This window comes from Typha latifolia, chromosome 6 (genome assembly GCF_019914945.1).
Source record: "Typha latifolia isolate L0001 chromosome 6, TyphaL0001v2, whole genome shotgun sequence".
In the NCBI taxonomy this organism is placed as follows: Eukaryota; Viridiplantae; Streptophyta; class Magnoliopsida; order Poales; family Typhaceae; genus Typha; species Typha latifolia.
Window position 1 is genome coordinate 1,855,710 of NC_133091.1, and position 27,239 is coordinate 1,882,948.

The 27,239-nt window shown below is 35.9% G+C and overlaps 2 protein-coding genes across 4 annotated transcripts; one reads left to right on the plus strand and one right to left on the minus strand.

Moving 5' to 3' along the window:
- Window positions 1-439: 439 nt before the first annotated feature.
- Window positions 440-10,071, minus strand: LOC140791032 (uncharacterized). 3 transcript variants are annotated; one of them, XM_073141382.1, is made up of 14 exons: window positions 9,912-10,071; window positions 9,657-9,807; window positions 8,864-8,941; window positions 8,521-8,636; window positions 8,324-8,377; window positions 7,288-7,375; window positions 7,104-7,196; window positions 6,167-6,207; window positions 5,776-5,829; window positions 5,398-5,561; window positions 4,708-4,777; window positions 4,311-4,432; window positions 850-936; window positions 440-747 (listed from the first exon to the last, which is right to left on the minus strand). In XM_073141382.1, the coding sequence occupies exons 1-13, from the start codon at window positions 10,005-10,007 to the stop codon at window positions 918-920; spliced, it is 1,146 nt and encodes a 381-aa protein (XP_072997483.1). In that variant the 5' UTR covers window positions 10,008-10,071; the 3' UTR covers window positions 440-747; window positions 850-917. The 3 variants fall into 3 exon arrangements, with proteins under 3 accessions (XP_072997483.1, XP_072997482.1, XP_072997484.1); XM_073141381.1 differs by having other exon boundaries at window positions 850-989; XM_073141383.1 differs by lacking the exons at window positions 440-747; window positions 850-936 and adding an exon at window positions 3,979-4,119.
- A 1,435-nt stretch (window positions 10,072-11,506) lies between these two features.
- LOC140790583 (DNA gyrase subunit A, chloroplastic/mitochondrial) lies at window positions 11,507-27,176 on the plus strand. Its single transcript, XM_073140715.1, has 27 exons — window positions 11,507-12,133; window positions 12,784-12,853; window positions 13,741-13,806; window positions 14,191-14,292; window positions 16,181-16,225; window positions 16,308-16,406; window positions 16,541-16,627; window positions 16,729-16,799; window positions 16,889-16,997; window positions 17,112-17,174; window positions 17,688-17,753; window positions 17,893-17,981; window positions 18,105-18,153; window positions 18,629-18,715; window positions 18,788-18,881; window positions 20,163-20,233; window positions 20,337-20,426; window positions 22,408-22,533; window positions 22,667-22,824; window positions 23,785-23,866; window positions 23,982-24,146; window positions 24,231-24,332; window positions 24,822-24,958; window positions 25,251-25,371; window positions 26,170-26,224; window positions 26,318-26,417; window positions 26,745-27,176. The coding sequence occupies exons 1-27, from the start codon at window positions 11,721-11,723 to the stop codon at window positions 26,836-26,838; spliced, it is 2,811 nt and encodes a 936-aa protein (XP_072996816.1). The 5' UTR covers window positions 11,507-11,720; the 3' UTR covers window positions 26,839-27,176.
- The last annotated feature ends 63 nt before the right edge of the window (window positions 27,177-27,239 follow it).

Genomic DNA, 27,239 nt, shown 5'->3' on the forward strand with positions numbered 1-27,239 from the left:
TAAATTTATTTCTTTCGTATACATTGCTCTTAAATAAGAACACCTTTGTTATTTGCTTCAGATTTTAACATAAGATTATAAATAAATAACTCAAAAGGCATCAGTGCAAAATCAATAGGTTTTGAAGATTATTCATGCAAATACAAAATTTGGAGGGTTTTAAAAGCAAACGAGGAGCTTCTGAGGGGGTATACATGCAAAAGAATAGAGCACAATTATTTCCTCCTGCTGGCCTGGCTCATTGTGTTGAATTATTAACCACCGTTCACATAAAATTATATTAAAAAAAAATTCCACCAGAAACAAGGGATAGAGGCAGTTGAGAGTAAATTGTTCAATAAATGTCACATGTCGACCATTAAAATCACCGCCTTAGACTAAATGCTCACCGTTGGAGATACGTCAACAAGAAGAAGAGCATCACAAAAGACCATGGGAATTAAATGCTTCACACCCTATTGTAGCCACACCAATTTATTGGACAAGTATGTAACGAAATCACAGGAAGAGAGTAAATGACAGTAACAGATCACATCGTGTGGTAAGTAGAAGGTTCCAATTGACACAAGAAAAGAAGGCAAACTTCAACTTAGTGCTGGGATAAATCAAGCCATTGAGAAGCTTAGAAGATTCCTATGGCAGCTGTGATAAATGATAGCCAGGAAAGAACAGCAATATTGACAGCTCTCAATACTTGGCCTCCATGATTGCTCTTTGGTGGTGAGGCAACTGGAGCGCTTGATGATCCTGTAGGAAATTGGATACCAACAAGTTTTACAAGAGAAAATGTACACATTTGAACTACATTACTTATAGTTATGATTAAGAATAATTTTGGAAAGTAATCACCTGGTAATAGTGGCTCGCCACTGGATGGAGAAGGGATGCCACTCATTGGAGCTACAGAAGGGCCCAAGCTAACTGGAATTCCTACAGCTGCAAGCATCACTTAATTAAGCACCAAAATTTCAGATCCATCAATGCTAACCCTACACATGACCAAAATGACATGTAATGCCAGTTAGCAAATACATAAAAATTAAATCATTCTATGTCGAACAAACAATTTGTTTGCTGAGCAAAGAAAACTTGGATGATGGATGAGGGTGGCGTTGTACATGTATACGCATGATCACTATAAATATCTAACATAGTACATATCCACTAATTGGGAGAAACAAAAAAGTATAATCACTATCTTGTCAGGCAGGTATAAGCTGGTCCAATAATGCTGATTAAACTTCAAACTGTGGAAATACTTTTAGAACATAATACAAAAGGAGAGTTGATGAGCACAAATTAGATATTTGAATTTATTGTCACCTTTTATCCAACCCCTTATACTTGCAAGATATATCGAGGCAAGTAGATCAGCGATCAGGACTACCACAGAAATGATTGGTATATAGCATGCACTACCCAACTTTACCTCACTAACCTGAACACAGGCTGACCGGCGGTGTGTCAATACGGCAGACTTTGGGCAATGCTAGTGCCCTGGAATCATCAACCCTGATGCCATATGACTCAGCAGCTCCCGCGAGGAGCTCACAGAGACAAACAGGGTTAGACTCAACAAGTCCCGCAAGTTCCGGGCAGCATGGCTTGTCAGGCATCGTCAAGTTGCTGCCAGCTTCTACGTATGTGAGGCAGTCGGTTACATTTAACAGTGCCGACATACAATCTGGGCCTAAGGGAGCCGGCACCTGGGCCTGACCGTTTACGACGTAGAGAACTATGCATGTGGTGATGATGGCTATGATGGATGATGGGTGGAGAGCCATAGTTCCAAGAGTGAAGTGGTGGAGTACTGGGACAATGAGAACTTCTCACTTTACTTCCTTTTTACTTTAGCAATTATCCGATGTGGTGAGATGTGTTATAGTGGGATCTATAATTGTACATAGCAACGCAAAGAAGAATGGGTTTGATTGGGGTTATTAATTGATGATGGCACGCATACCAAACTATATGCATTTGTTGGAGTTATGCTAGGCTCAACCAGCTAGTTGGGAAGCGTGCTACATAAGATATGTATGATAAAATATGACCAGATCATAAAACAGTATGATTTTAATAAACTTAGGCACAAACATTTGTATTGAGGATTCTCGATCAGGAAACAACCATAGAGATAAAATATATTCACAACCATAGAGATAAAATATATTCACAATATAATTATATTGCATTAAAGTCTATCATCTTACAAGTAAATCAACATTTGTGGATGCTCCTTCAATCCTACCCTGGGCATTCAACATTTATATTGGTATAGCAACCATTAAGCTCCACCAAGAAGTAAACTCTAATTCTTAATCTCTTCAGTTCCAGCAATTGCTCTTTATAAAGATACTTATTTTTGTCATTTGTAAAAAAATCTCCTGTCGGTAATGCTCTTTTTTCTGTAGGTATTGAAACTCTATCTTAAGAGTTAAGGACAATCCTTAGGGTATGTTTAGTTGCCGGATTGCATAAGTCATCCCTAGGCTCATATTATTTTATGATATTTTATGATATTCCATATTTCATAAGTCATCTCTACATTCATATTCCATATTTTATCATATTCCATAAGTCATCCCTAGCATCAAAACAAATTAATTAATCTCATATTCCAATTTTATTCCACTAATTAGTTTATACAAGAATATGAATGATATAAGTAAAAAAAATTACATTGTTATCTTCGATAAAGAAAACTAATAACACCAATTATAATTTAAATTGATGCGGATTATCTCAAACTTAACTTATATCATTAAAATAAATTCTTTTGCATTTTAAAATAAAAGATTAAAAAGTTAATATTAAATATTTATTTGTAACAAATATGAATTATCCAAACTAATCGCATTCAATTAAAAATAATCAGAACTAAAACCAAAAGTAATAGAAATAATAAAATAAAGTTAATGTGGATAATTCATAATAATAAAATAAAAAATAAAAAATTAAATCTTTTTAATATAGCAATACATTAAATAATTTTAAAGCTCAAAATATTAATAAAATATTAAATAAAAGTTTAAAAAAAAATAAGTAATTAAATTGTTAGTTTGTTACCTGTATATCAAAATATCTAAATTTTTATTTCTTATATAAATACATATAGTAATAAGACCCTAATTCCTCTACTCAGAATATATCATCCCACTCCAAATGTGATATGTGGTATGCTATATCCTATCTTTTAGGACATGACATTCAGTCCAGGATCTTAGTCTTTGTCAATTATAATAACTAATCCAGTCTCATTTTATATCACTTAAATAAATGCACTCTTAATGGAAGCTTAGGCAAGGCCAACCTCTAGTCATCAATGACCTTCCCCATTAATTAAATGTTAACAATAACCAAGGACAACTTAACTGTCCTCATTATGGAGTAAGCATGTCTTGAACGCATCTCTCTCTCTCATTACAAACCAAATTTTTTTTTCTCACTATTTTGAGTAAAACCTGATCTACTGCCCCTTCTAGAATTTCCAGATATTGTGCATTTCCAAGTAATTGTCCCTTCCATGGACATGCACCTATTATGCTACTTATGGGAAGGTCACCTACCAATCATGAATAGGCTTCAAATCCAATGTAATTGACTAGCTTTAATATGTACATATTTTCTTTTTTCTTTGACATGTACACCAGTCCATGCTGAAACCATTTTTTGCAAACAGTGCCATGTCAAACTTGTATGTGTATCTAGCATTTTACTTCTTAAACTCATTAATTTCATGATCTACTAACGAGTGAAGCCTGACCTAGTTGAGCGTTCACGTAATGATTTGATAATTGACTTCAATATGCAGAATTTGTACTTTGAATGAACATAAGTTGTTTATTGATTAGACTACTTTTTAGTTATTTGTTTCCAATAGTGGTAATGTGAGAATCATGAAATTATTCTGCATTCAAAATGATGCCCATTGTAACCAATTCCTAATTGGAGAGATGCCCAGACTTTAGTTCATTTTACTCAATCAATCCGAGTCTCACACTCATGGGTCCTTGTAAATTACATTCTAAGATGATTAAGTACCATGAAAGAAAATGTAGCCTGAAGTTCTTAGATTGAATATTTGGTCCTTCATAAAGAGTTGAGGGAAATCACGTGCAGCTGCATAATAAAATCGACCCTTCATTGTTATTTACTAGTTTATATGATTTATCCTTAGCAACTAGTTTAAAATAACCTGCTTATACAAGAAAATTGGGGCAGATTAAGCATGCTCCTGTCGTAAACTTGCTAACATTCTGCACCCTAAACCTAATGCTAATGCAAATCTCATAACAAGCTAGAGATCTTACTTGAAAAGATCTTGCAGATCAATTATATCAGCAAGGACTCCTGCAGCTGTGGTGTCATTGCCAGCTCCTGCACCCTGTATCACCAAAGGTGAGCTCTTATAACACCGACTGTATATCTCCACCTGCAAAAGGAAAACAAGCTGTAAATTAGGCATCTGCAACTTCTGGATATCTAAATTCACAACTTATGAAATGAATTGTAGCATGTAAATAATATGTCTCTAGTATATAAAAAGTGTGCACTGTTTGAGGGCCAAGAAGGAGAGTATTATGATGAACAAACCAAGTGAGAGAATATGAAAAAAATTCTCTTCCCAATTCATGAGAGTTGGGGAAAAATGAAAACCATCTGATGACAGAAGAAATAACTAATATAGTGGAAGGAAAAATAGCATACCACATTGTCACTTCCTCTTAGTCTCCCTAGTGGTGAATTTTTTGGAAGTTCTTGGAGGCCCACTTGACACCTGCATGAAGAAGCTTTTACTGCATACTAAGAAATAGGTAGTTCTTTGATAGTTGTATTACAGTACACTCATTTAAACTAGTACCCATAGAAATACCGTGGATAGAGATGTATAGTTTTGCTACAGAAAAATCAGAGAAAAAATCAAAAATCTATTTAGACTTCTATATGGACTTTTATCAGATGCTTCTTCAGACTATTCACATAATTTGAGCCTCTCACGCTTAAGTTTAACCCAAGTTTCAAATTTCGAAAGGCAAGTTGGAAGGAGTAAAGTTAGTGTAAGAGAATATGAAAAGGTTATAAATAACAGTTATGAATATTCAGAACCTCATAATTCATAAAGATGTAAACTGATCTCTATGAACTCAAATATTGTGTTCTTTTTTCTTTTTCTTCCTGTTTGACTGATAAAGACTGTTTTGGGTTTTCAGCCAAGAACAAAATTGGGTGATGTAATCACTTGTGTAGCCAAGATGGATAAATATAAAGCTAAACAAAAGTGGGCAAATTAAGATAACTTTATAACTATAAAATAAGACATTTTTCTCACAAATTTGGCTGCACAATCAGCTTGAAAAACATCAGTAAATTACAATAATCGAGCATTAGGGAGTATACCTGTGGTCCTCAATCACACAAACATAGCGAAGAACATTCCCTTTCAAAGAGGCTGCTTTAACTCTTTCTTCTATATTTTTATCAAGTTGTGACAGACCACTTCCTAGAAAGTCCTCTGTGGACATTGAGCCATGGCCCAGTTCCTCAGGATACAAACTTTCAACCTGAAAAAGGGAAGCAATGAAAACCGAGAAAAATTTCTGCTTAAATAATATTAAAATGTAACTTGCCTACTCAATTAGCAGTCTCAATTGATCTGAGTTTGATGTAACTTGCCTACTTCATCAATAAGTGAGAAATAGCCTTAACCTAAACTATTATTGCATGAATCACAAAATAACGCAGCGGAGTAGTAAATACAAGTTTTGGAGTGTACACCTTTATATCATCCATGTCAATCCGCCACCCAAGCAGTCTTGCTAGGATCAATGCCTGTTTTCGTACAAACCATGAAAACAATCATATTACTTGCAGATGTTTCTCAGAAGGCAGTTATTACTCGTTTTTCTGTTATGAAAATGTGTACTGACAGATGTTCGACCAACCTCTGACATTCTTATTGGTTACACAAAATAAGTTCATTAAGGCATAAAGAAAGCAATAACTGGAATAATAGACCCAGAAAAGTAATGAAAGCTGGACATATCATTGGATTTACATGTATGTGAGGAAATAAAACAGAACATCTTTCTGACATAATGAAGAAGCAGAAGCAATAGAGTAAAACTTCAAGCAGTCATTTTGTTGAAGATGGTTTCTTCTTCCTTACCTTCCTTGCCACGTCCATTCCACTAAGATCATCACGTGGATCTGCAAACATGGAGAAAATTAACAGCTAAAAAACACCAAATGGCATTTTGCTATAAAAGTGAAAGAAAGGAAACACTTATAGTAGTACCACTCTAGTTCTAACACTAACAAGGTATTTAGCAAGTTCTAGTAGATAATCATTCTTCGAAAGTAAATTACTAGAGATTACTATCAAATAATTTACTTGCGCAAAAGGAAGTTACTCTTAACTTTCTCCATAACTAGATATCACAGTTGCATTTATCTTCAACTTAACATATCTCACTCTGCCTCAAACTGAACCCCCTATTCAAGCTAGCAAACATGCACTCTCTACCAGGGAAGTAGTTTCCACATTCTCAAACTTTTATCAATGATACAAATGAACTCACCATGGACAGGGAATGGGCATACTACTGTACACTATAATGGTAATGCGCACAGTGGATCAGGGGGTTGTTCTTGTAAATAATCTCTGTGCAAAAGATGAAGGCAGCACAAAGTTTAAAAAGTTAGTCAGAGAAAAGGATGTGTTTGGGCCAAGAAGTTTAAAAAGTTACGTGTTATGACTTTATTTCGTACAATAAGATGTCAACAGATGCGGAAGGTATTTAAAATATGGCAGTCACGCATAGAAATATAATCAAAATGTTAGCTCAGATACAAGAAATTAAGATAAAAGTTTTACACGAAAGAGTATCATCTAATGCAAGAAAGGATGCAGTTGAAGAAGTGGAATTTCATGATAAAAAACGTCTTATCACTTAAAATCCCAGATAAAATTCCAGTTGAATAAAGCTAATATTCTAGATTAATTTATATGCTAAAATGAATTTTGATGCCCTTCGAATGTAATTCTACCATATCTGCAGTTATGCACCACATGAATCTGAGATTTGCAAGGAACAACTTAAGACCTGGTTCCGTATACCCAAGATATTTAGCAGCTTGAACAACTTGGCTGAATGGTTTTCCATCCTCTAGCTCACTCATCACATAACCCAGTGTACCTATCATTGTTTACCGAGAAAAGATATATAAAATCCAACTATCAATTCCATTGCTGCATTAGCAACTTCTTCAATTAGAATCATTAAATACCACTCAAGCTCCCAATAATATGGAGAATGGGGTCTCCAGACATGAGTAGACGAGTTACAGAAGCAATTACAGGAAGACCAGCACCAACCTGGAAAGAAAAAGATTTCCGCTAAGAAGAACGCAAAACAAACATTTTCTGATGAAACCTAGTCCATCACAAAGAATCCAAAGGGATGAATCTGAAAGTGCTAAAATTAGATAAAGGAAATGCTAACTTTCTCAGAATAATGCCCAGAAAAAAGTATAATCATGGGCAATAGAAGATAGTTAGATCTCTCTTTTGTAAAGTTCTAGCTCACTAGGACTTGATAGTTCAGATGCATGATGTCATTGTTTTTCCATAATTTTTGCGCTTATGGCTTGCTTGATATGTAAATTGGTGAGCCACAGTTATGAATATATATGTAGATATACACATATTTCTTCTTTTCCATTTGTAATACATCACCATCAGAATATATTAGTGATGAGAACAGTGAAAGAACACCAATCACCTAGGTATAGAAGTTAGTTATAACTTATAACTTCATTAGCTCCCCTTTCTCTTTGTATCTTTTAAAATTTCAATAAGATATAGCAGGGCCTCACCCACTTCTCTCTCAAAATAATATCATGAATCTAGAATGACTATCTTACAACTCAACATTCTGTTGCTGTTGAAGTACATCCTTTCTCATTCAAAATTTACAGCATAAGGATATATGATTCGTAACATTTAACAAAGCTCTTTAAATGAATCTATCTTTCATTAAGCTCTGGAAACAATAAAAATCACATTTCTAAGGAATGACATGTGAACTCATCATTTTTAAAAATGTCAAATTCCTCGAATTCTAAGATAAATCCCCCTCATTCCTGCATTACCTCAACTAATATTTGGCACTAAAATGAAAATGTTTCAAATAGAATGACAGCAAAGGAGAAAAACATCAGAAGAAGCATATGCAGGGTAGAGCCGTGAGCGAACCCAAACAACTACAACACACTCAAAGAACAAGGAAGCTTATAACTGTAATGACTAGCAATAAGAGCATACAGTTGATTCAAATCGAATTCCACGATAATGCAAGGTAAGCTTGTCAAAATCCTCCTGCATGCCAAACAATAGGTCATCAATAATACTACAAGAAGCATACTTGTTGAGAAGGTTCAACACATTAATTAGATATCAATAAACAATGTTTTTGCAAGAGAAAGATAATGATAAATTGCAGAAAGTTGAGTTTAGATTACAATTCCACATGTAAGTGGCTTCTTATTTGCCAATACAACACAACAACCTAGGCCCGAGACTTGCTTTAATGTATCAATAGTCTCTGAACTGGCAGAACAATCAACTACTGCCAAACCTGGTAGTAACAGTGGAAGAAGACATTGTTAGAGGTAACAAACAAATGAAGGTTCCAGATACCTTTTAAGTAGCACGAAGAATGAAAATAGAATCTTTCGAGGCTTCTATAGTTGCTCACACCAACAAAACATAACATTAGGCATATTGTCCAATGCTTTATCATATATTAGCCACATAGCATATATAAGGTCCAAAACAAGATCTCAGCTAAGAAGTTCTACGAACCAGTGGATCTCCCAAGAAGACCAGCAACAGCAATGACCTTTATAGTGGCATTAAAATCCTTAAATAACTGGCACTGTCCTGAAATCAAGTATCCAAACCCCTGTAAAAGTTAGATTATAAAATGAAGATTCACACTTGAAATTCAATTACTAAATTTGACATTAAATTACTAAATTATTTCTCCAAAAGAAAAAAAAAACAGTCAATTAATAAGTTCAACTTAAAGTGCAGTCACACTGAACATAGTGTTCCACAAATTAGCAATCCATCATACTTTGAAACAAATTGATTAATAAGACAATCTTGTACTGCATTATTAACTTAATTGCAAATTTCTAACTCAAGTCGCGCATTTTCACTATTTATAGATTGACCACCCTACATTAGTAACAGAAAAATAACAGCCTGCCATTTCACTGGGTAACAACTTTATACTTTGGTGAACTTAACAATACCCGTCAATTTACTAAATTACTTCTATTATAAGTTGGATCAAAATCTAATAGTTTATATCTAACTTAAATCAAAATGATGATTGAAGTAATTGAACCCAACCCATTTTAACGTAACACTTGATAAGTACTGAAGAAAAAGGACATAATTATTTGATTATAGAGATCAATAAGGTAATATGTGAGTAACGGATATTCTTATTAAAAGAAATTACTAAATATTGCTTTCTTCAACGCCCCACGAGCAATTTTCTGTTAAAATCTGACTGAGACTGGGACACTCGAACTCTAATTATACAAAATTTTACCGACCAATAACTATAAGAAATCTTAAAAAATACCGATATCAAGAAGGGACGACAGGGGTGAGCCCGAAGACTTGGCGCGGCAAATCGCCATCAAGAACGCATCGTCCATCTCCATCGTCGTAGCGTCATCCACCACGAGCAACGATCGGCTATCAGCCACCCCTATCACTCGCAGAACCAAACCCTAGTGCGAATCAACAAAAAAAAAAGTTTAAATCTCAATCAAGCAGCTGTCCTTTTGAAATCTAAACGGGGAGTAGAAATACATATACACAGAGAGAGAAATGCCTGTTTGGAGTGAAGAGATCGACAGTTGACGACGTGGTGGAGCAGCTGCTGACCGACGCCGCCGCAACCCAAGAGAAGGACGGGGATTGTCTTCATCTCCACGCTCTACTTGGTGCGGTCGATCGTAAGTTACAAATATATTCTTGCGAGTTAAATGGTTTGTTTATAGAGCAACAAATCACTGTTGATATCGTTCGAATTAATTTACATTTATACCCTTTTATTGTCCTTTTAAGTGGAAAACATGTAGGAAAATAACTTATTAAAGTTTAAACAAGCTCCGGAATACGGCAAGTCATAATAGCACAGTAACAAAATATACTGCATTAAGCCCAACCCAAAAGGCATATAGAGATGTTACAAAATACATGGCCCAAACAGCCGTACTCATATTAGTTAGTCTCATTTATTAGTTCTAAATTTTTATAGAGTAAATTTAATTAGATATAAAAAATATTAAAATATATATTTGACCGGTTCAAGTTCAAGGGGTTCTTAAACTCAAAGCAAACAACACCCATAAACTTTCTTCATCAAAACTAGATTATAGTCATTAATTATTTTTTTAAAGAAAGTCAGTAAATAAATCATTTTATTAGCTTCAATCAATCCGATACAATTTGATACATGAGAAAAAAAATAGAAGATACAACAATGACCATGGACACAAACTCCACACTTGGCTGAAAAATACATCATACGATAATAAAGTAAAGGATAAAAAATAAGCGCTTGTGTCTATCCACCTCTTCAAGCAACTCCCTCAACCCCTCCTCATAGGTCTTCATCTCTTGTAGTTGCCTCACTTTAAGATCTTAGGTTCTCACCTCAAATTGCCGAATGAGAATGTCGGTAAGATGGGACTTGAAGGACTCACCAGAGAGAGAGAGTAGAGGATATTGATGAAGAGGGAAGGGCAACAACAGTCGATATACAAAGAGTTCTTAAAGGAGATGCACCATGGAAGGGAGAAGGAGAGCTGCCGCAAATGAGAGAGAAAAATGAGAAATAATATTTAGGGCTCGAAGGTAAACTAAGAAATTAACAAAAATAAAAAGACTTACTTTGTCAACTCACCCATGAGGCCACAATAGATGTGATCATCCAGCGAGCCGAGCAAGTGGGCTAAATGAGTGGACTAAACGGGTGAGCTAAACAGGTGGGTTGAACAGGTGAGCTTCCGGGCCAAATTGGACGAGCAAACCGAGCCAAGCACGGACGAGCTAGGCTCTCACCTAATCTTGTGGCCATTATAAGTAGGGGTATTTAGTCATTTTATCTTTTTCAATGATGGCTTCGAAAAAGATGGTGCCAGGCTAAATTATTCTATTTTTAATTTTTTATAGACAACAATAATCTTTCCCTCTTATATAAACTTTTATTTCATTTCAAAGTATATCACCATATTTTCTTCTTTTCTCTTAAAGATTATGCCAACTATACAGTAAGTATTATTAAACCTGAATTAATTTCTATGAAGTTTAGTAAGTGAGATTATACGGAGGAAGAAGATGACTATGGATTGAAACAAAAATCAGATCAAAATTTCATCTGTTTTGGCTACCAAATAATTATAAGTGTTTATGTGTAAAGGAACTTTTTTTTTTTTTTTGTTGCTGTGGTGGAATTATCCTTATTGTTTTATGACAGCGCTCCAAGAAAGTCTATCTACGTTTTCTCTTCCTCTCCCGCTCCGAACCCTCACAAACCCTCACAAAACCCTCCTCTCTTTAATGGCAGAGCCCCTCTGAGAGAAAAGAAGGAAAAAAGTAAGAGAAAAATACTGAGGGTTTTGCCCTCCATTCTCCAATGGCTCTCTCCAACGTACTCCGCCTAACCTCCTCTTCCCTGTATCGCTTCCGCCCCCGAATCCCTCTCCTCTCCTTCTCCCTTCCCACCTCACGTCGCCGCTTCGCTGGCGAGCTCCGCTTCCTCTCCGCTGCCCCCCGGAGGTCCGTAAGACCCATTAGGTCGAGACGGAGGGATAGAGAGGAGGAAACCGTCGTCGCAGCGAAGGAAGGGAAGGGAGAGGACGGTGGAGAGGGGGGAAATGGGGGTATCGCGGTGAAGGAGAGGAGTAGCCATGGTGATGGGAGGATTGTTCCCACGGAGCTCCACAAGGAGGCCACGGATGCTTACATGGCCTACGCCATGTCAGTGCTGCTCGGCCGTGCATTGCCGGATGTCCGCGATGGGTTAAAGCCAGTGCACAGGAGGATACTGTGAGGAATTGAACTTTTTTTTTTTTTTCTACTCGGTTCTTGGTATCTTGGATTCTTTTCATTTAAGATTAGTTATCTTGAGGTTTCTTGAGAGTCCTTCCATTCTTCTGAAATTTACTTTGATAAATCCATTTAATAACCTCTCTATGTAGTCTCTTGTTAGCGTAATAAACGCGTAGAAATATAGCCAGGTAGGAGAAGTTACAAAACCTGATGTGGGGCAGTTGAAAACCCATTTCATAGTAGGGAGGGTTTTGTCACTAAAAGTGGGAATTTTTAGTACTATACAATCTTAATTTTCTGGAGGATAATGGATATGAAAAATTAAGTTAATGTACTTTCCAACCATCTCACCTATCCTAATTCTTGACTTTTGCAGAATAAAATAACCATTTCCAACCGCAAAGTCTCTTGGCTTTTGCTGAAATTTATGACAGAATTGTTGCTCGTTACACTAGGTTTTTTAGCTGATGGTAGATAATTCTTGCTTTTTATGTTAAACTGCTCACTTGAGGATTTGTGTTTTTGATTGTCTTATAGTCATTCTTTAGTAATGAACTGTTAGTTTTTATTCTGGATTTTTTTTTCTTTTTTTCTATTTCTTGAACTGATCTTAAACCCTTTTGATATGTATCTAACTTTGATTATAGGTTCGCAATGCATGAACTTGGTCTTTCATCTCGTAAGCCTTTCAAGAAGTGCGCTAGAGTCGTTGGTGAGGTAATTAAAGAAAGTTTTTTTTTGTAGGCAATGTATATTTTAAGAACAACTGATTTTTCTCTATTGACCTACACTTGGTCCAAGTATCAAAACTGTAAACAACTAAATTCACTCATATTTTGAGAAAATGATCATACAATAAGGTCCTTTAATGGCAGAATACTGGAAAGGCACTTTCTTTTATGGCATTCTTAACCTGAAAAGCTGGGGACTTCTGTCAGCATAAACCAGCAAATGAAAAGGCTAAATGGAAAAGTAATTTTGACTGCCTTTTTTCTCTCTTCATTTCCTTTTGTTTTCTTTGTTTTTCCTCCTCCTAATCCTATTATTTTCTCTAGGTTTAGCAGTCATTTTCTGTTTCTTCTCTTATCATGAAAATGAGAAACAGAATTCTCTAGGTTCCGAGGAATGTGGATTGTGATTTGTAGAGTTGATTTAGACTTGAAAATGGTTTAGCCCTCTATTGTAAGTTCCAAGTAGGATGGGTTCATGGAGTTTAATTGGTTGAAAATCTTTTTGGGAGAGCCAAGTGAGTTGATAAAATATTAAAATCATCATTGTCTCAATGTCTCATCAAGAAATAGCATGAATCGGAGCTCAATGCTGAATCTAATCTTCAATATAAGCAGGCTGGTTCACCCCGGTTTGACCATTTTGATTGATGGCCCTTCAAGTTCAATTATTTTTGGACAAACTGGATTTAATCAAACCTGACTGCTGATGAGGGTGGCCCTCTTTCGACAAGGCCTTGCTAGTTGCATGCTTGCATTATCCTATTTTTACATCTTTGATAAGTCTACAATTATGAGTACTTATTTATTTGTCTGTAGCAATGGTCTTGGAGTATTTATTTACTTCGGTTTATATGCAATTGAATGTGATTGCAGGTTTTAGGTAAATTTCATCCTCATGGGGATTCAGCTGTTTATGATTCGCTGGTCCGGATGGCACAGGTCACTAATTCCTCCACCTCTTTCTGTTTATTTCCATTTGTGAATGTCACACACATTTTTCATTTTGGCATCATGTGATTTTCATGACTTCAAGGGCTAGTCCATATTAATCAATTGATTCATTTTTTCTCAACAAATTGACTTACAAGAATTTACTGGCTACAATAAGGGGGTATGCTCCTAGTTGCTGGCATGGCAAGTACCATGGAATGTGACATTATGCATGCCCGCTATATGGAGACTCTTCAATGAATCGCATGTATTGGCATGTTGTTTGTCTTACATACACTAGCCATGCTAGCTGATTTAGCAAACAATACTTGTCAGATTGTTTAAAGATTGCATATTCGTCTCATTCTTTTATCATGTTCTCTATTGTTGAAGGACTTCTCCTTGCGATGTCCTCTCATCCGTGGACATGGAAACTTCGGATCAATTGATGCTGATCCTCCTGCTGCAATGCGGTACACTGAGTGCAGATTGGAAGTAGGTTTACCTTGTTGTTGCATTTACTTCTTGTTTATCTAATCTCAGCTGTAGAATATATGATTTCCTTTCAAATTTTTTATTCTTTCCTTTTGATGGTCAGATATTTATGTCATTTTTCGGAGGAACTTATCGATATGATTTAATGTTGTAAAATAGTTTATATATGTATGTACATAACTTGGCTGATGTTTGTGTGCTCTCAAAGAAACTTCTTAATATGCATAATGTGGCTGATTGATTATAGTATTATACTATTATCTAGCTGTAGTTCTTGGTGCACAAGTACTAGAAAAGGGTTAGTAACAAAGTTTCCAGTTTCGACTGATCCCTGATCCATATCAGCTGAAGTGGATCGAGATCGGCCATAGCTAGTCCCAATCCCACCTCGAAACTAGTCTCTTGACTGATTTCGATGGGCATTGACTGATCTTGGTCCATATTGGACCCGTTTTGTCCAGATCGGCTGATATCCCATAACCTCAAGGGCGATAAGGACTTGCTGCTCCTCCCTAGTGAGGTTGTAGAAGATGAAGTGGACGTCAACGTGGCCAGTGTGGTTGGGCTGGTTGGCTTAGACAACGCAGAAGAGCTTGGGGCGCGTGTAGTTATTGGGGTTAGCGCCAATGAGGAGCTAAACATCAAGGTTGACAGAGGTTGAATTGGTGAAGGCGATGCGTGCTGAGAGACCGCATGTGAGAGTAAAAGGAAGTGAGAGAAATGGTAGATATATGGAAGAGAGTGGGAGAGTGGGAGAAAGGAGATTTTTTTTAATTTGTGTGCAAGAGGGGAGAGAGATAGAGAGTGCAAGAGAAAGTGAGAAAATGTTATTATTTTTAAAATTTTTGAACTTTAGATGTGAGTAATTTTAGGTTTTTTTATATTTCAAAATAAAATTTAGAATTTTACGTGATTAAAAATTAGTTTGATACCGGTATGTCGATCTGACTGATATGTATTGTTTTTTCGGATGCCTGATCTTGATAACAATATTTGGAACCTTGGTTGTGTGTGTGTGTGTGTGCGCGCACGCGTGTGCGTGTGCGTGTGCGTGTGCGTGTGCGTGTGCGTGTGCGTGTGTGTTTGTTGTGTGTGATTTAAGTTATCCAGGACATTATAATTGGAATTTTTATCTATTCATGTATCCATTTTTTCTAGTTTGGTCTTGATTCAACGCCTTCCTCCTCTCAGGGGACTTCTATAATGTTCAAGATGTTTCCAATTTGACAACAAGATACTTTGATTCATAAATTTTGTCACTTTCTAGATATATAATTATCCACATTATATTGCTGTACTCTTTCAATTTTATTGAATTATGAAGTTTTGAGCTTTCAATTAATTACTTATAATGAGCTGATACTGCTTATTTTCTTAGCTGTTACTACACAAATACATTACGGGCTTCTATAATGTTCAGGATGTTTTCAATTATCGATTAAAAGGTAGTTTGATTCATAAATTTAGTTATCAGTTTTTTGTCACTTTCTAAAGATATAATTATCCACATTCTATTGACATTCTCCTTGAATGTTATTGAATTATAAATTTTGAGCTTCCAAAAGGACATGGTCACTTTTGATAGCTGATACTGCTTATTTGATTAGCTGATACGACATGAATACATTGCATATTAAGTATAATAATATAATTGCAATGCAAACAAATTTAACCTCATGTTTCATTAACTTGATCATAACAGACTGCAAAGCAGGATCTGAAATTGATCATTGGCATACTGTATTTGCCTACATGCATTACATGAAGTTCTACGACTTCTTCCTATGCTTCATGGACATTGAAGCATTTACAATATTTGTTTCTTTATTGAAGCAAATTAGCAATTACGGCTATAATGATTTCCATAATTTTCTTGCCATTTTTGCAGGCACTTACAGAAGCCATGCTCTTGACTGATTTAGAACTAAATACTGTAGGTCTCTCTATTCTTCATATTTTTGACCGTCCTACCAGTGCACCTCTTTCCTTTACTTGATTTGCTGATCTATCTGCAGGTTGACTTTGTCCCCAACTTTGACAATTCACAAAAAGAACCATCTCTTTTGCCTGCTCGTATCCCAACATTATTGTTGAATGGTTCTTCTGGAATTGCGGTATCAATTCTTATATGTTTTTACACGTGATTTCTTTTCATCTCCCTTTCGCATAAATAAAGTCTCACAACATATACTAGAGAAGATATATGAACTAGATTTGATGTTCATTGTTCCTTTCATTGTTCTACAAGGTTGGAATGGCAACAAATATTCCTCCACACAATCTTGGTGAGCTTGTTGATGCACTGTCTGCTTTGATCCACAATCCTGAAGCAACTGTACGTCTGCTGTGCACCCTTTTCCTTTAAACTTGGTGGAGTATTTGTTATGATTTTAAGTTTTTGAGATATTTCCATGTTGTCATCCTTTTATGCAAAAGCTACAAGAACTGCTGGAATATATGCCTGGACCTGACTTCCCAACTGGCGGATTAATCATGGGCAATGTTGGGTACTTTTTTCTCCTTAATTATTTTCTGTTGTTTGAAGTTTAACTATGCTGTATCTAACTATGTGTCGCATAATTTTCTTCCTCTTAAGAATCTTGGAAGCTTATAGAACTGGAAGAGGCCGCATAATTGTGAGAGGAAAGACCGATGTTGAATTGATTGATGAAAGAACGAAACGCAATGCCATTATAATCAAAGAGGTTGCATCTCATCATACTTCTAGCATTTAGAATTCTGCTGCCAATAATTATTATTCTATAGATTACTCAATAAAATGACAGTCTTCTCATTTATATAGTTTATGTTTGATGCAGATCCCTTACCAGACAAATAAATCTGCACTTGTGGAGAAAATTGCTAATCTCGTGGAAGATAAGGTATTTTGATGGCGATAAATTTGTAATTTTAGCATATTTCAGTAAGTTGTTCTATTAAGAGAATAGAAGCAGATGTTGTTGCAAGGTTTTACATTATCAAACTATGTGATTTCACCTTTGTTAGGAGTCAAATATGTGGTTTGACTTACTGGTCATATGATCATTTTGGGCATCTAGTAGGATAATTTTGGGCATTTACTCATAGATCCACTAGGAGCTAATTAAAAAATATTGATTACTTTACCCAACTGCAGTGACATTATAGTACCAGGAAATTCAGTTTTGTATATTACAGTCTTTGAAACCTCCCAGGAAGCCCATTCCTGCACCAGTCTTAGGAAACTATCCTTGGTGTAAATTTGCCACTTAGCTCATAACCATACTTGATGCCCTTTATAGAACTAACCGAATATCCTGGTGCTTTTTTTCCCTGACGATTTCTAGATGGAAATTTGACATGGTATCTTGTTTTTCACCAACTACTTTGCTCCTTGTTTGCCATTTTTTGTTCAGATATTAGAAGGCATAAGTGATATTCGTGACGAAAGTGATCGATCTGGCATGCGTATTGTCATAGAGGTTTGTACTAGTACATCCCCCTTTTTGCATTTTTTTAGTATATATTATTTGCTTTCTAAAGTATCACACTCAACTGATTGTCAAAGTTGTTTTTGTCTGACGCTGCCATTTCACTTCCTTATATTACTTTCCATGTCAGCTAAAAAGAGGTTCTGATCCTTCCTTGGTTCTCAACAACCTATTTCGTCACACTGCTCTGCAATCTAGCTTTAGCTGCAATATGGTAGGGTATGTATATCAAACTAAACTAAATGCAAGCTTAAACACTGTGTTATATAATTTAAAATGTTGTGAATAAATGTAGTTGCATATTAATCTTCTGATAATGGCTTTCTATCCAATTTTTCTCAGTATTCTTGATGGGCAGCCCAAGCTAATGGGATTGAAAGAATTGCTTCAGGTATACACATTTCCTTTTGTGCTGACATTTGAACCTAACAGTTCAAGTTATTCCCTTGATAACACTACATTGAACAGTCGTCTGTGACAAACTATTAATGGAAAGTATTATTTGTAAGACAAAGAAATTTGTTGCATAAATGGCTACTGAATATGAAATTACTTGTTGATCACCCACATCAGTTTTATTAATGTAAGCACAATGTAGTAATGGGATCTCTATAGCCTTTCCTTACCTCTATCTTAGTAATTGCTGCAAGCAAGCATTAACTAAGCTCTTACAGTCAAATGTCATGTGGCTGACGAAAAAGGTCATCCTCATAAAATGATAAAACAAATTGAAATAAGTGCAACATTCATTTTGCAGCAGAAACCGGTGACATTGTTGACTTGCATAAGAAACTCACCCCGCATTTATTTATCTTCATGAGTATCTGTCGCATTACCTCTGATGACAATTTTATCTCTCATTTCAGGCTTTCCTTGACTTCAGATGCTCTGTTATTGAAAGGCGTGCAAGGTTTAAGCTTTCTCAAGCACAAGAAAGGAAACATATTGTAGAGGTATGTTAGGATTACATTAATCTATTGTCCTTAATATGTTGATCATTCATGTTTTCTAATTTCTTTTTTCAGGGTATCATGGTGGGCCTTGACAATTTGGATGCTATGATACGTATTATTAGAGAAACCTCAAATAATGCAATGGCGATAGCTGCTTTGGTGAAGGGTAAGAACTTGTATTTAATATGCTATTACGCTCTGAATACTTTTCTATATTACTTGGGAGTTTCTTTTCTTCATTTCTTGATCCAAGTACAGTTTAATTGTTTAAATGCTTTGTTTTATCCTATTGCTTGTAGTTCTCAGATGACTTCATATCTCGCAAAGTGAGAAAAAGAAAATTCTGACAATCTAGGTTGTCCTATTCTTCCATCATTGTCACTCTTTGATCTTGAAAACATAAAGTGTGAACATGGACTCATTTAAATGTTAAGAACAAGTGACATGTTAAGAACAAGTGACTTTCTAACTGTCGGACTATTCTTTTGATAGCTATGGAGATAAGCTTGGAGTCTAGGATATCACCATCTAAACCAGTTCTATCTAAGCTTGCCCGAATATGGGTGTGTCTGTGTTTCAAAGTTAAATTATCATAGGAATTTTTATCTGAATACTCCTATGAGAAGTTTAACATATCCAGATATTGATGCGGGTTTGAGGCTTTGAGCACACTGTTTCAACTTTCAACAGTGGATATCCTGTTGATATGTAACCTCATAGGAGAGAAGTTGACGCCAAACCTCAACATTTCATGTTTGGCTTAGTAAGCTCGGAAGAAAAGAGGAAAAGGGAAATGGCACAGCTCTACATTCATGATTGGATTATCTGTCCTCTTCACTGCCCTTTTCTCCTTCGCCAACTCTGTGATAGTGGTTGGGGGATCCTCCAAGAGAGGTGTTCACTTTTACATGTTAAACTATGGTGACATTTTGTATCATCTTTGCATATTGGTCCTGCTAGTACTGGTTTTGAGGAGGTAAGATTTATGCAGCTTTACCCATGTTGTAGAGAGGTTATTCCATGAGTAGAATCCACCACCTATGTGGCGGCATATCCAGCCTATGCGGCTGTTTTCTAAGACAATGTTAACCACACAATAGAGGATGGAAAAAGCAATTGGGTTAAGGATGTGGCAGATTTCCTTGCTGAAATGATATAACACTTTTACTTTTTTTTTCGAGTGTGCTTCTTTCTGTGTTAATTGGATCCTTCATTTACCCTGAAATACCAGCATTAACATGACATGACATGAGATGACATGAGATGACATGGTTAACCGGCGTTATATTGAGTACGCAATTATTGGTGGAAATTTGAGGGTATAATAAGTAACAAACTCTTAAATGGCTTGTTCATCTGGTACCTTGAGGTTGAGTCCCTCAGGTTTATTTGCCAAATTTTATTGTTTGTTTAGGTACCTCTAATGTTTTACAATTTTCACTTGTAGAATATGATTTATCTCAGAAGCAAGCTGAAGCTCTACTAGATATAACCTTGAGAAAACTTACTTCTCTTGAGGTATTGTCTGTATTTGAATCTTATATTTTGCTTCGAAAGTTGTCACATTATTTTGATCTTTTCTAATCCCTATCATAGTTACAACATTTCCCGCATTTTATAGAGAAAAAAGTTTGTAGACGAAGCTAGATCACTGTCAGAGCAAGTTTCTAAGCTAAACGAACTTTTGTCAAGCAAGAAGCTCATGTTCCAGGTAATTAATTGACTTGAAAACATATCAAACTGCTTTATTATGTGCATATAAGTGTTTCTTTTCTGGATGGACCTTTTTAATTAGATTTTTTGTTTTTTTGTTTTTCTTGGGTGCGGAGTAGAGCATTATGGTGTCCCAATTAAACTACTACATTTCACTGGGGTTTGAACCTGCGAATTAGATTGACTGTTGGAATGCCATACTTTATCATGTCGAGGCATGTTGACTTATGGATGGTAGTAGATTGAAGAACCATAGATTTAACAGGTGAGAAGTGAAAGTGCAAGTGCAAGTGAGGGGCACAAGAACAATTTAGTTAGTATCTGTAGCCATCCTTAAAGTTAAGACTTTAACCAAGATTATTTCATTTCACCCTTAGACTATTTCTTGAGACTTCAATTTAAAAGTAGAATCTACTTCATTTGATCTGAATAACTGAACTTGTGCACAGGAGACCTAGTCCAGATGACTCTGTCAATACAGCCTGAATTTTGTTGGGTCAGGTCAATTTCTGTTGGCCCTAGGGTTTTGTCGGGCTTGGAATACAAATGGATTTTATTCTGAACTTGAGTTTACAAAAGTGTCTAGTAGCCAGTAGGGGTGTCAAAATAAATGGGTGGCTCGGGCGCAGCTTGGGTTGAGTTGAGTTGAGCCTGAGCTGACTCAGGCTAGGCTCAAATATAGTATTTATTAATATCATATATATATTAAATAGTTTTTGGCTCAGCTTGAATAGTTTTTGGCTCTTTTAAGGCTTGGCAGCTTAGGCTCGGTCTGTCTTAGCTTGAATAATAGGCTTGGTTCACTCTAGCTTGAAAATAGTCTAGTTTTAAGCTTGGAATCCGCTTAGGCTCGGTCCGGCTTGGCTTGAGTTCCGCTCGAAAATAGGCTTGAGCTTGACTTGGCTTGAGCAGAGTTGGGTGTGAATTCCAAACTAGGTTCGACATTAAGTTCGAGCCAAGCTTGAGTTGGAGTTGGCTAAACTCAGGCTTGACTCATTTACAATCTGAACGCATCTTAAAAATATAAACCTTTCACTGTACTACTACTCCCTTTATACTAGTATTACTTTTGTTTAAGGGATTCAAAGAAGTTGTTTCTATCTGTATAGAATGAATATTATGTGTGCCATTTGGAAAGTTGAAAAAGGTTAAGTGAAAATAACTATTTGAATTTTTTTGACATCAAAGTTAAGATGGGTGATATGAGTTCAGGTAATTCATGCAATATTGCACATTTGCATGCTGTCAAATGATAGTATATATGAATTTCAGTTCTAGTTTGAATACCTGCTGGATGTGATGAAAAATTAAGTGACAAAGCTTGAAGAAATCTGTAACCGTGTCTGCATAGGATGTGAAAAATTGAGGAAGCTAGTGCTGACACAGCACCATTATGAGAACAATTAATTTCATCATGGATTAAATGTCATCAAAAAGCGAAAACAGGATATTGTAAAACAAACCCAATAGAATCACAGATAAAGAAAAATAAAATGCGGTTCTGATTTATGCAACTAAATAACAAGACAGATTGAGGATATTAGTTTGTCTTTTACCCAATCCTTGATGCCTTGTTATGTGGCTTTTTGCCGGAAGTCGTTCAAAGTAGTCAGTTTGTGTGCCCAGGAGGGCAGTTGGATTTGGCTGCTCAGGTATGGAGGTAGTTGGGCATGTCATTGCCAATGTGTTTCCGTGGCAGAATGATTGCTTATGCACCATTATTTTCAGAGAATGTCTACCGTTATAGCATTTTTTCTGTTTTTTTCTTTTGCACCATATATGCTCAAGATGATTCTAGGCATGCTTATTTGAAACCCTGACCATTCTTCACTTTGAATATCTTCTATTTTTTATACTTCATGTTAAAAACCATACAGGTAGGTTATTTATGTGTTGAAAATCCGAAAGTAATTAATGTCTCCTGAACAAAGTCATCATTAATATAATCATATGCTTACCATACATTTTTCCTATTTCAGCTTATTGAACAAGAGGCTCTTGACTTGAAGAATAGGTTTGGGACACCACGACGCTCTGTTTTGGAAGATGCAGCAAATAGTCAACTAGAGGAAATAGATGTCATCCCTAACGAAGAAATGCTTTTGGTATCAAATATAACTTTTTCTTTATGATGTCTATCTTTTCATATAAGTTCTTCCAAAGGGACTTACTGTTCTCTTCTTTCTAATTAACTTTTCTTCCTTTCCAAGGCTAACAAAATACTGTTACTTTTGGTAGACACTTAGTGAGAAAGGTTATGTTAAGCGGATGAAGCCTAACACATTTAACCTACAAAATCGAGGGACAATTGGAAAATCTGTTGGAAAGATGCGAGTTAATGATTTGATGTCTGACTTTATTGTCTGCCATACACATGATCACATCCTTTATTTCAGGTACTTATATGTTTCACTGATATCTACTTGTGACTATAGATTGAAATCTTAGAATTAAGATACTTAGTATTCACACTAATGCTCAAGTGTGAGAAAACTACTTGGTGTGACTATAAGGCTTGCCCAATGTGCCCTGTTGGTGTATTGAGTCACTCAAATAACCTCTCAAGTAATGAGATTAAAGTTGCATAAATCTTGGCTTTTCCCAGACCCAGCAATGACACACTTTTTATCCAGTTGTGCTTAAAATCTTTTATCATCTCAATTGATTGTGCTTTATACTCCCAGTATGAATTATGGTCTATGCCTGTCGGGCCTCTTTTTTTTAGTCAGAGTATTAAGGACTGAGTTATCTTCTCCTAGCCATGTGTCCAACAAGTGCTTTTGCATGCATAGTTTTTCTTTTCTTATAGCTTTTAATTTATATTTCTTGGGCCTTTCTCATTTCCTATCCAAACCCCCCAAGACAGGGACAGATACCTTTCCTACCATGGTGCCAATCACAATTTCATAGGCACTCAAGTAAAGAAAATCTGTGCATTTTCATTCTTGTGGAGTTAGGACAAATGCTAAGCCTTTTCAACCAGAACTGTCAAAGCAATTCCTTGTAAATAATCTCTGTCATCCGTTGAGCAATTCCATTTTTCCAGTACACCACAATTGGTCCAGATATGTGGAACAGAAAAGGTCTGTTTCAACTGCTACATATAACAATATACTTAAAATTGGTGTGAACTGTTAAATAACTTGTTGCTGTTCCAAGTGTTAATTCTGCAATTTCTCATAACTGTTCATACACTGATTTTAGAGCCAACTCTTCTAACCTGGATAATTTTGGCTTGTTAAAGTGTTAGCAATTATCATTTTAAATCAATTAATATCTTCTTGAAGTTTTTACATTTCACTTTATTATACTATATTTTGTATACAAGTACCTAATCAGTATGATACTTGCTACAGTGATCAGGGAATAGTTTACTCTGCTCGTGCTTACCGGATACCAGAGTGCACTAGAAACGCTGCTGGCACTCCATTAGTGCAGGTACTTTGGTGACTTCTACCTAGCCCCTATGTTTTTGTGCTGATAATTACAGCTAATCAGCTCTCTTAACATTCCTTTTGGTTTCTAAATTTCTTCTTTTTTGGTTTATGGATAGCTATTGTCGCTGTCTGATGGAGAGAGAATAACCTCTATCATTCCTGTTAGTGAATTTGCTGAAGATCAATATCTGCTAATGTTGACAATTAAAGGCTATATCAAGAAAGTTCCTTTGAATGCTTTCTCAACAATCAGAGTTACAGGAATCATTTCCATACAGCTGGTCTACTCTGTTGCATAAATCAATTTCTTTTGTGCATTTAAATTTCTGTTAGGATTGACACACTACAATTTCTTTTGATCACAGGTACCTGGAGATGAACTGAAGTGGGTACGTCTCTGTTCGAATGATGACCTTGTTGCAATAGCTTCTCAGAAAGGGATGGTCATTGTAAACTTTTGTAATAAGGTGAGTCAAATGGTTGCATGTTTTGCAGTTGAGGCCATGATTTCTAGATTATCTATTGATTGAAAATGCATTTGTTCACAAAAGCAAAAGAATCCTAAAATGGAATGGTAAATTCAGGACCCAGAAACCTTAAAAAGCTCCTGAGGGTATATGGGTTGGTAAAAGCTGCTGTCCTGTGCATATGCTAGAAGATTCATATGCAAGCAATATGTGGTCTAGCAATGAAATTTGGAATATCGCAGAATATCGCAGCCCATTTTCAAATTTTTTTTCCTTGTCTGCCTATATTATCTACATTAGCTGTTATTATCTTAAAGCAAATTTTAGGTCAATTATATGCCTTTGTTATTGCTAATTTTACACGATGAACTGTTATGCTCATGCAGTAGTGATCTTTAATGAAACTGATTCATTGTTGTTTTTTTGCCACATAATGAAAATTACCTCTGTTGAGCTGTTTTTATGCATGAGTCCACTTTGTTGGTTCAGCTTCGCTCACTTGGAAGGAAAACAAGGGGTGTGATATCCATGAAACTAAAGGAAGGGGACAAAATGGCATCAATGGATATAATACCTGCACCAATGCAGAAAGACTTGCAGAAATTGAGTGAAAGCTTTGGCAGCAGGTAAGATCTGTGCCTCACCTAAAAGGGGTTCAGCTTCCCCTTATTGAGGTCAATGTGTCTATTCTGAATAGTCGTGCATCTCTCCCCACAAGATCACATAAATGTGCACCTAGGCATAAGTGTGTGAATAGGATCGCTCAGCCATATATGTATCTATTTACGTATATGATGTACATAGATGCATATACTTATTTTTATCTTTCTTATGTTTTGCCTGTGTATATGCATGTATATGTAAATATTATTGAAGCATCATTTATTGATATCTTTGATAAATATATCCTGCTTCCAGGGGTAGAAATCTTGGACCACCATGGCTTCTTTTTCTGTCTGAAAGTGGTCATGGGAAGCGTGTACCTGTAAATGCATTCAGATTATCAAGTTTTAATAGAGTGGGTTTGTCAGGTTACAAGGTACATCCTTCTTTGTTAACTTTTTTATTCATACTGACCGTGCTGCTTTCATTTCAATGCTTACCAGTTCAGGAGATTATAATTGTTTGTATTAAATAAGAAATGCTGTAAATTTGATTTGGCTGCACATATGAGAATTCTACAATTCTGAAAATTTAACTTTTCCAACTTCCCTCTTCTTTTTTCGACCACTATTTTATGACTCTCTAATCTAAATAAAGACTTTCTTCCTAATAAAGTTATTTGTAAAATTGTTGATACATGTCACAACCATTCAAAGTGATTCTCAATCATTCCAAGATACACTTTGTTACTGTTGCAGTTCAATTCTTTCATCTTTTATATCCTATGTGCAATTATACTTTCAACTCTCTAAAGTGGGATAATCTGCTATTCTGCATACTTAATGAAGTTGACATCCAGTATAATAAGCACCACTATGATCAAACTATGCTTCTATTTTCATTAAAGCTTCCCACTCTAAATCATTGGCAAATGACGTTCAACTGGTGTTTATTTCCCAGACACAGTGCATAGATTCCTCTTGCCTTTCCACAGTAAAATGATATTAAAAAATTTACTTCCTTTTGCGATATGTACATCTTGAATCAATAGCATTACATTGATCTTCCAGCCAATACAATAAATTGTGGTCCACTTCTAAATTTGTGCTCTCCAAATCTTCACTCTTTTTAAGGTTTTATTCAGAAAAGATGTGCAAAGAGCTTCAGTCAGTCATCATGGGACTGCAGCCATAATGATATTTACCAGTCTTAATGATTAATAATCTTTCTGCAGCTTCCGCCAGATTATCATCTTGCTGCAGTATTTGTCGTTGGGTTTTCATTGGCAGGTACTTTGAAGCCTCATTACGTTCTTGATTGTACAAGATATAGATTGTGACAGATACTTTTCCTACTTACATCATGCTTATTTAAATATACAGAAGATGGGGAAAGTGATGAACAAGTCGTTCTAGTTAGCCAAAGTGGTACGATTAACAGAATCAAAGTTAGGGATATATCAATCCAGTCACGTGCTGCAAGGTAATCTCTCTCTCTCTCTCTCTCTCTCTCTCTCTCTCTCACACACACACACAGATGCTGATTTTCCATGATGCCTTACAAACTTTTAGAAAGACTATATGCGAGTCTTAACATCTTACCACAATGACCCTTCCCATCCGAGAATTTGGAAACATCATCTGTGGCAGTCAATATGTCATGTTAGTTGGCAAGAAGTAGACTGTTTACCTTAGCAAAGTTATAGTCTCGGATTGGTCTGATTGCGTGTACATTGCCCTGTTGTGCAAGATTTTGTGTATTACTAATTCTATGTTTGCTGTTGACTTTGCCTATTATTGCTGTCCTTAGGGGGGTCATTTTGATGCGATTGGAGCATGCTGGAAAGATTCAGTCTGCTTCTTTAATTTCTGCGGCAGTAGATGATATTATTACAGATGATTGAAGACAAACCTTCCTGCACAGTTGAGTGAAAGTCGCAGCTTTTAGTTGGCACTCTCGGGGCGGGGGTAGCCGTTTTTGGATCATCGACTTTTAGGGCAAGCTGGCAGAGCAGTGGAACCATACTCTTGTTCTGAGGAACACTAGAAGGCTTTGGGAATTTTCGTCTGTCCCACATACAGCTTCCACAACAATGTTACGTCATACAGCAGCTTCCGTTTTGCAGTACCATCAGTTCATGCCATTGCTTACATTAATGATGGGATTCTGCTTAGATATGCTCTTTCAACATAACACTATCTTCTAAGATATTAGCATTTTCAAAGAATCATTTCTCAAGCACATGCATCTGTATTAAAAGTAGCTTTGTGATTCCTGCATATATCCACATAATTACATTAGCGT

Excerpts from the sequence above, each read along its gene's own strand:
- LOC140791032 (XM_073141381.1), bottom strand. The coding sequence starts at position 10,007 with ATGAAGACAATCCCCGTCCTTCTCTTGGGTTGCGGCGGCGTCGGTCAG. Across the intron at positions 6,208-7,103 it reads TCTTGGGTATACGGAACCAG|ATCCACGTGATGATCTTAGT; the intron begins GTCTTAAGTTGT and ends CCATGTTTGCAG. Across the intron at positions 4,778-5,397 it reads TGTGTGATTGAGGACCACAG|GTGTCAAGTGGGCCTCCAAG; the intron begins GTATACTCCCTA and ends TTCTTCATGCAG.
- LOC140790583 (XM_073140715.1), top strand. The coding sequence starts at position 11,721 with ATGGCTCTCTCCAACGTACTCCGCCTAACCTCCTCTTCCCTGTATCGC. Across the intron at positions 16,628-16,728 it reads TCCACAATCCTGAAGCAACT|CTACAAGAACTGCTGGAATA; the intron begins GTACGTCTGCTG and ends TTTATGCAAAAG. Across the intron at positions 24,147-24,230 it reads GAATCATTTCCATACAGCTG|GTACCTGGAGATGAACTGAA; the intron begins GTCTACTCTGTT and ends TTTTGATCACAG.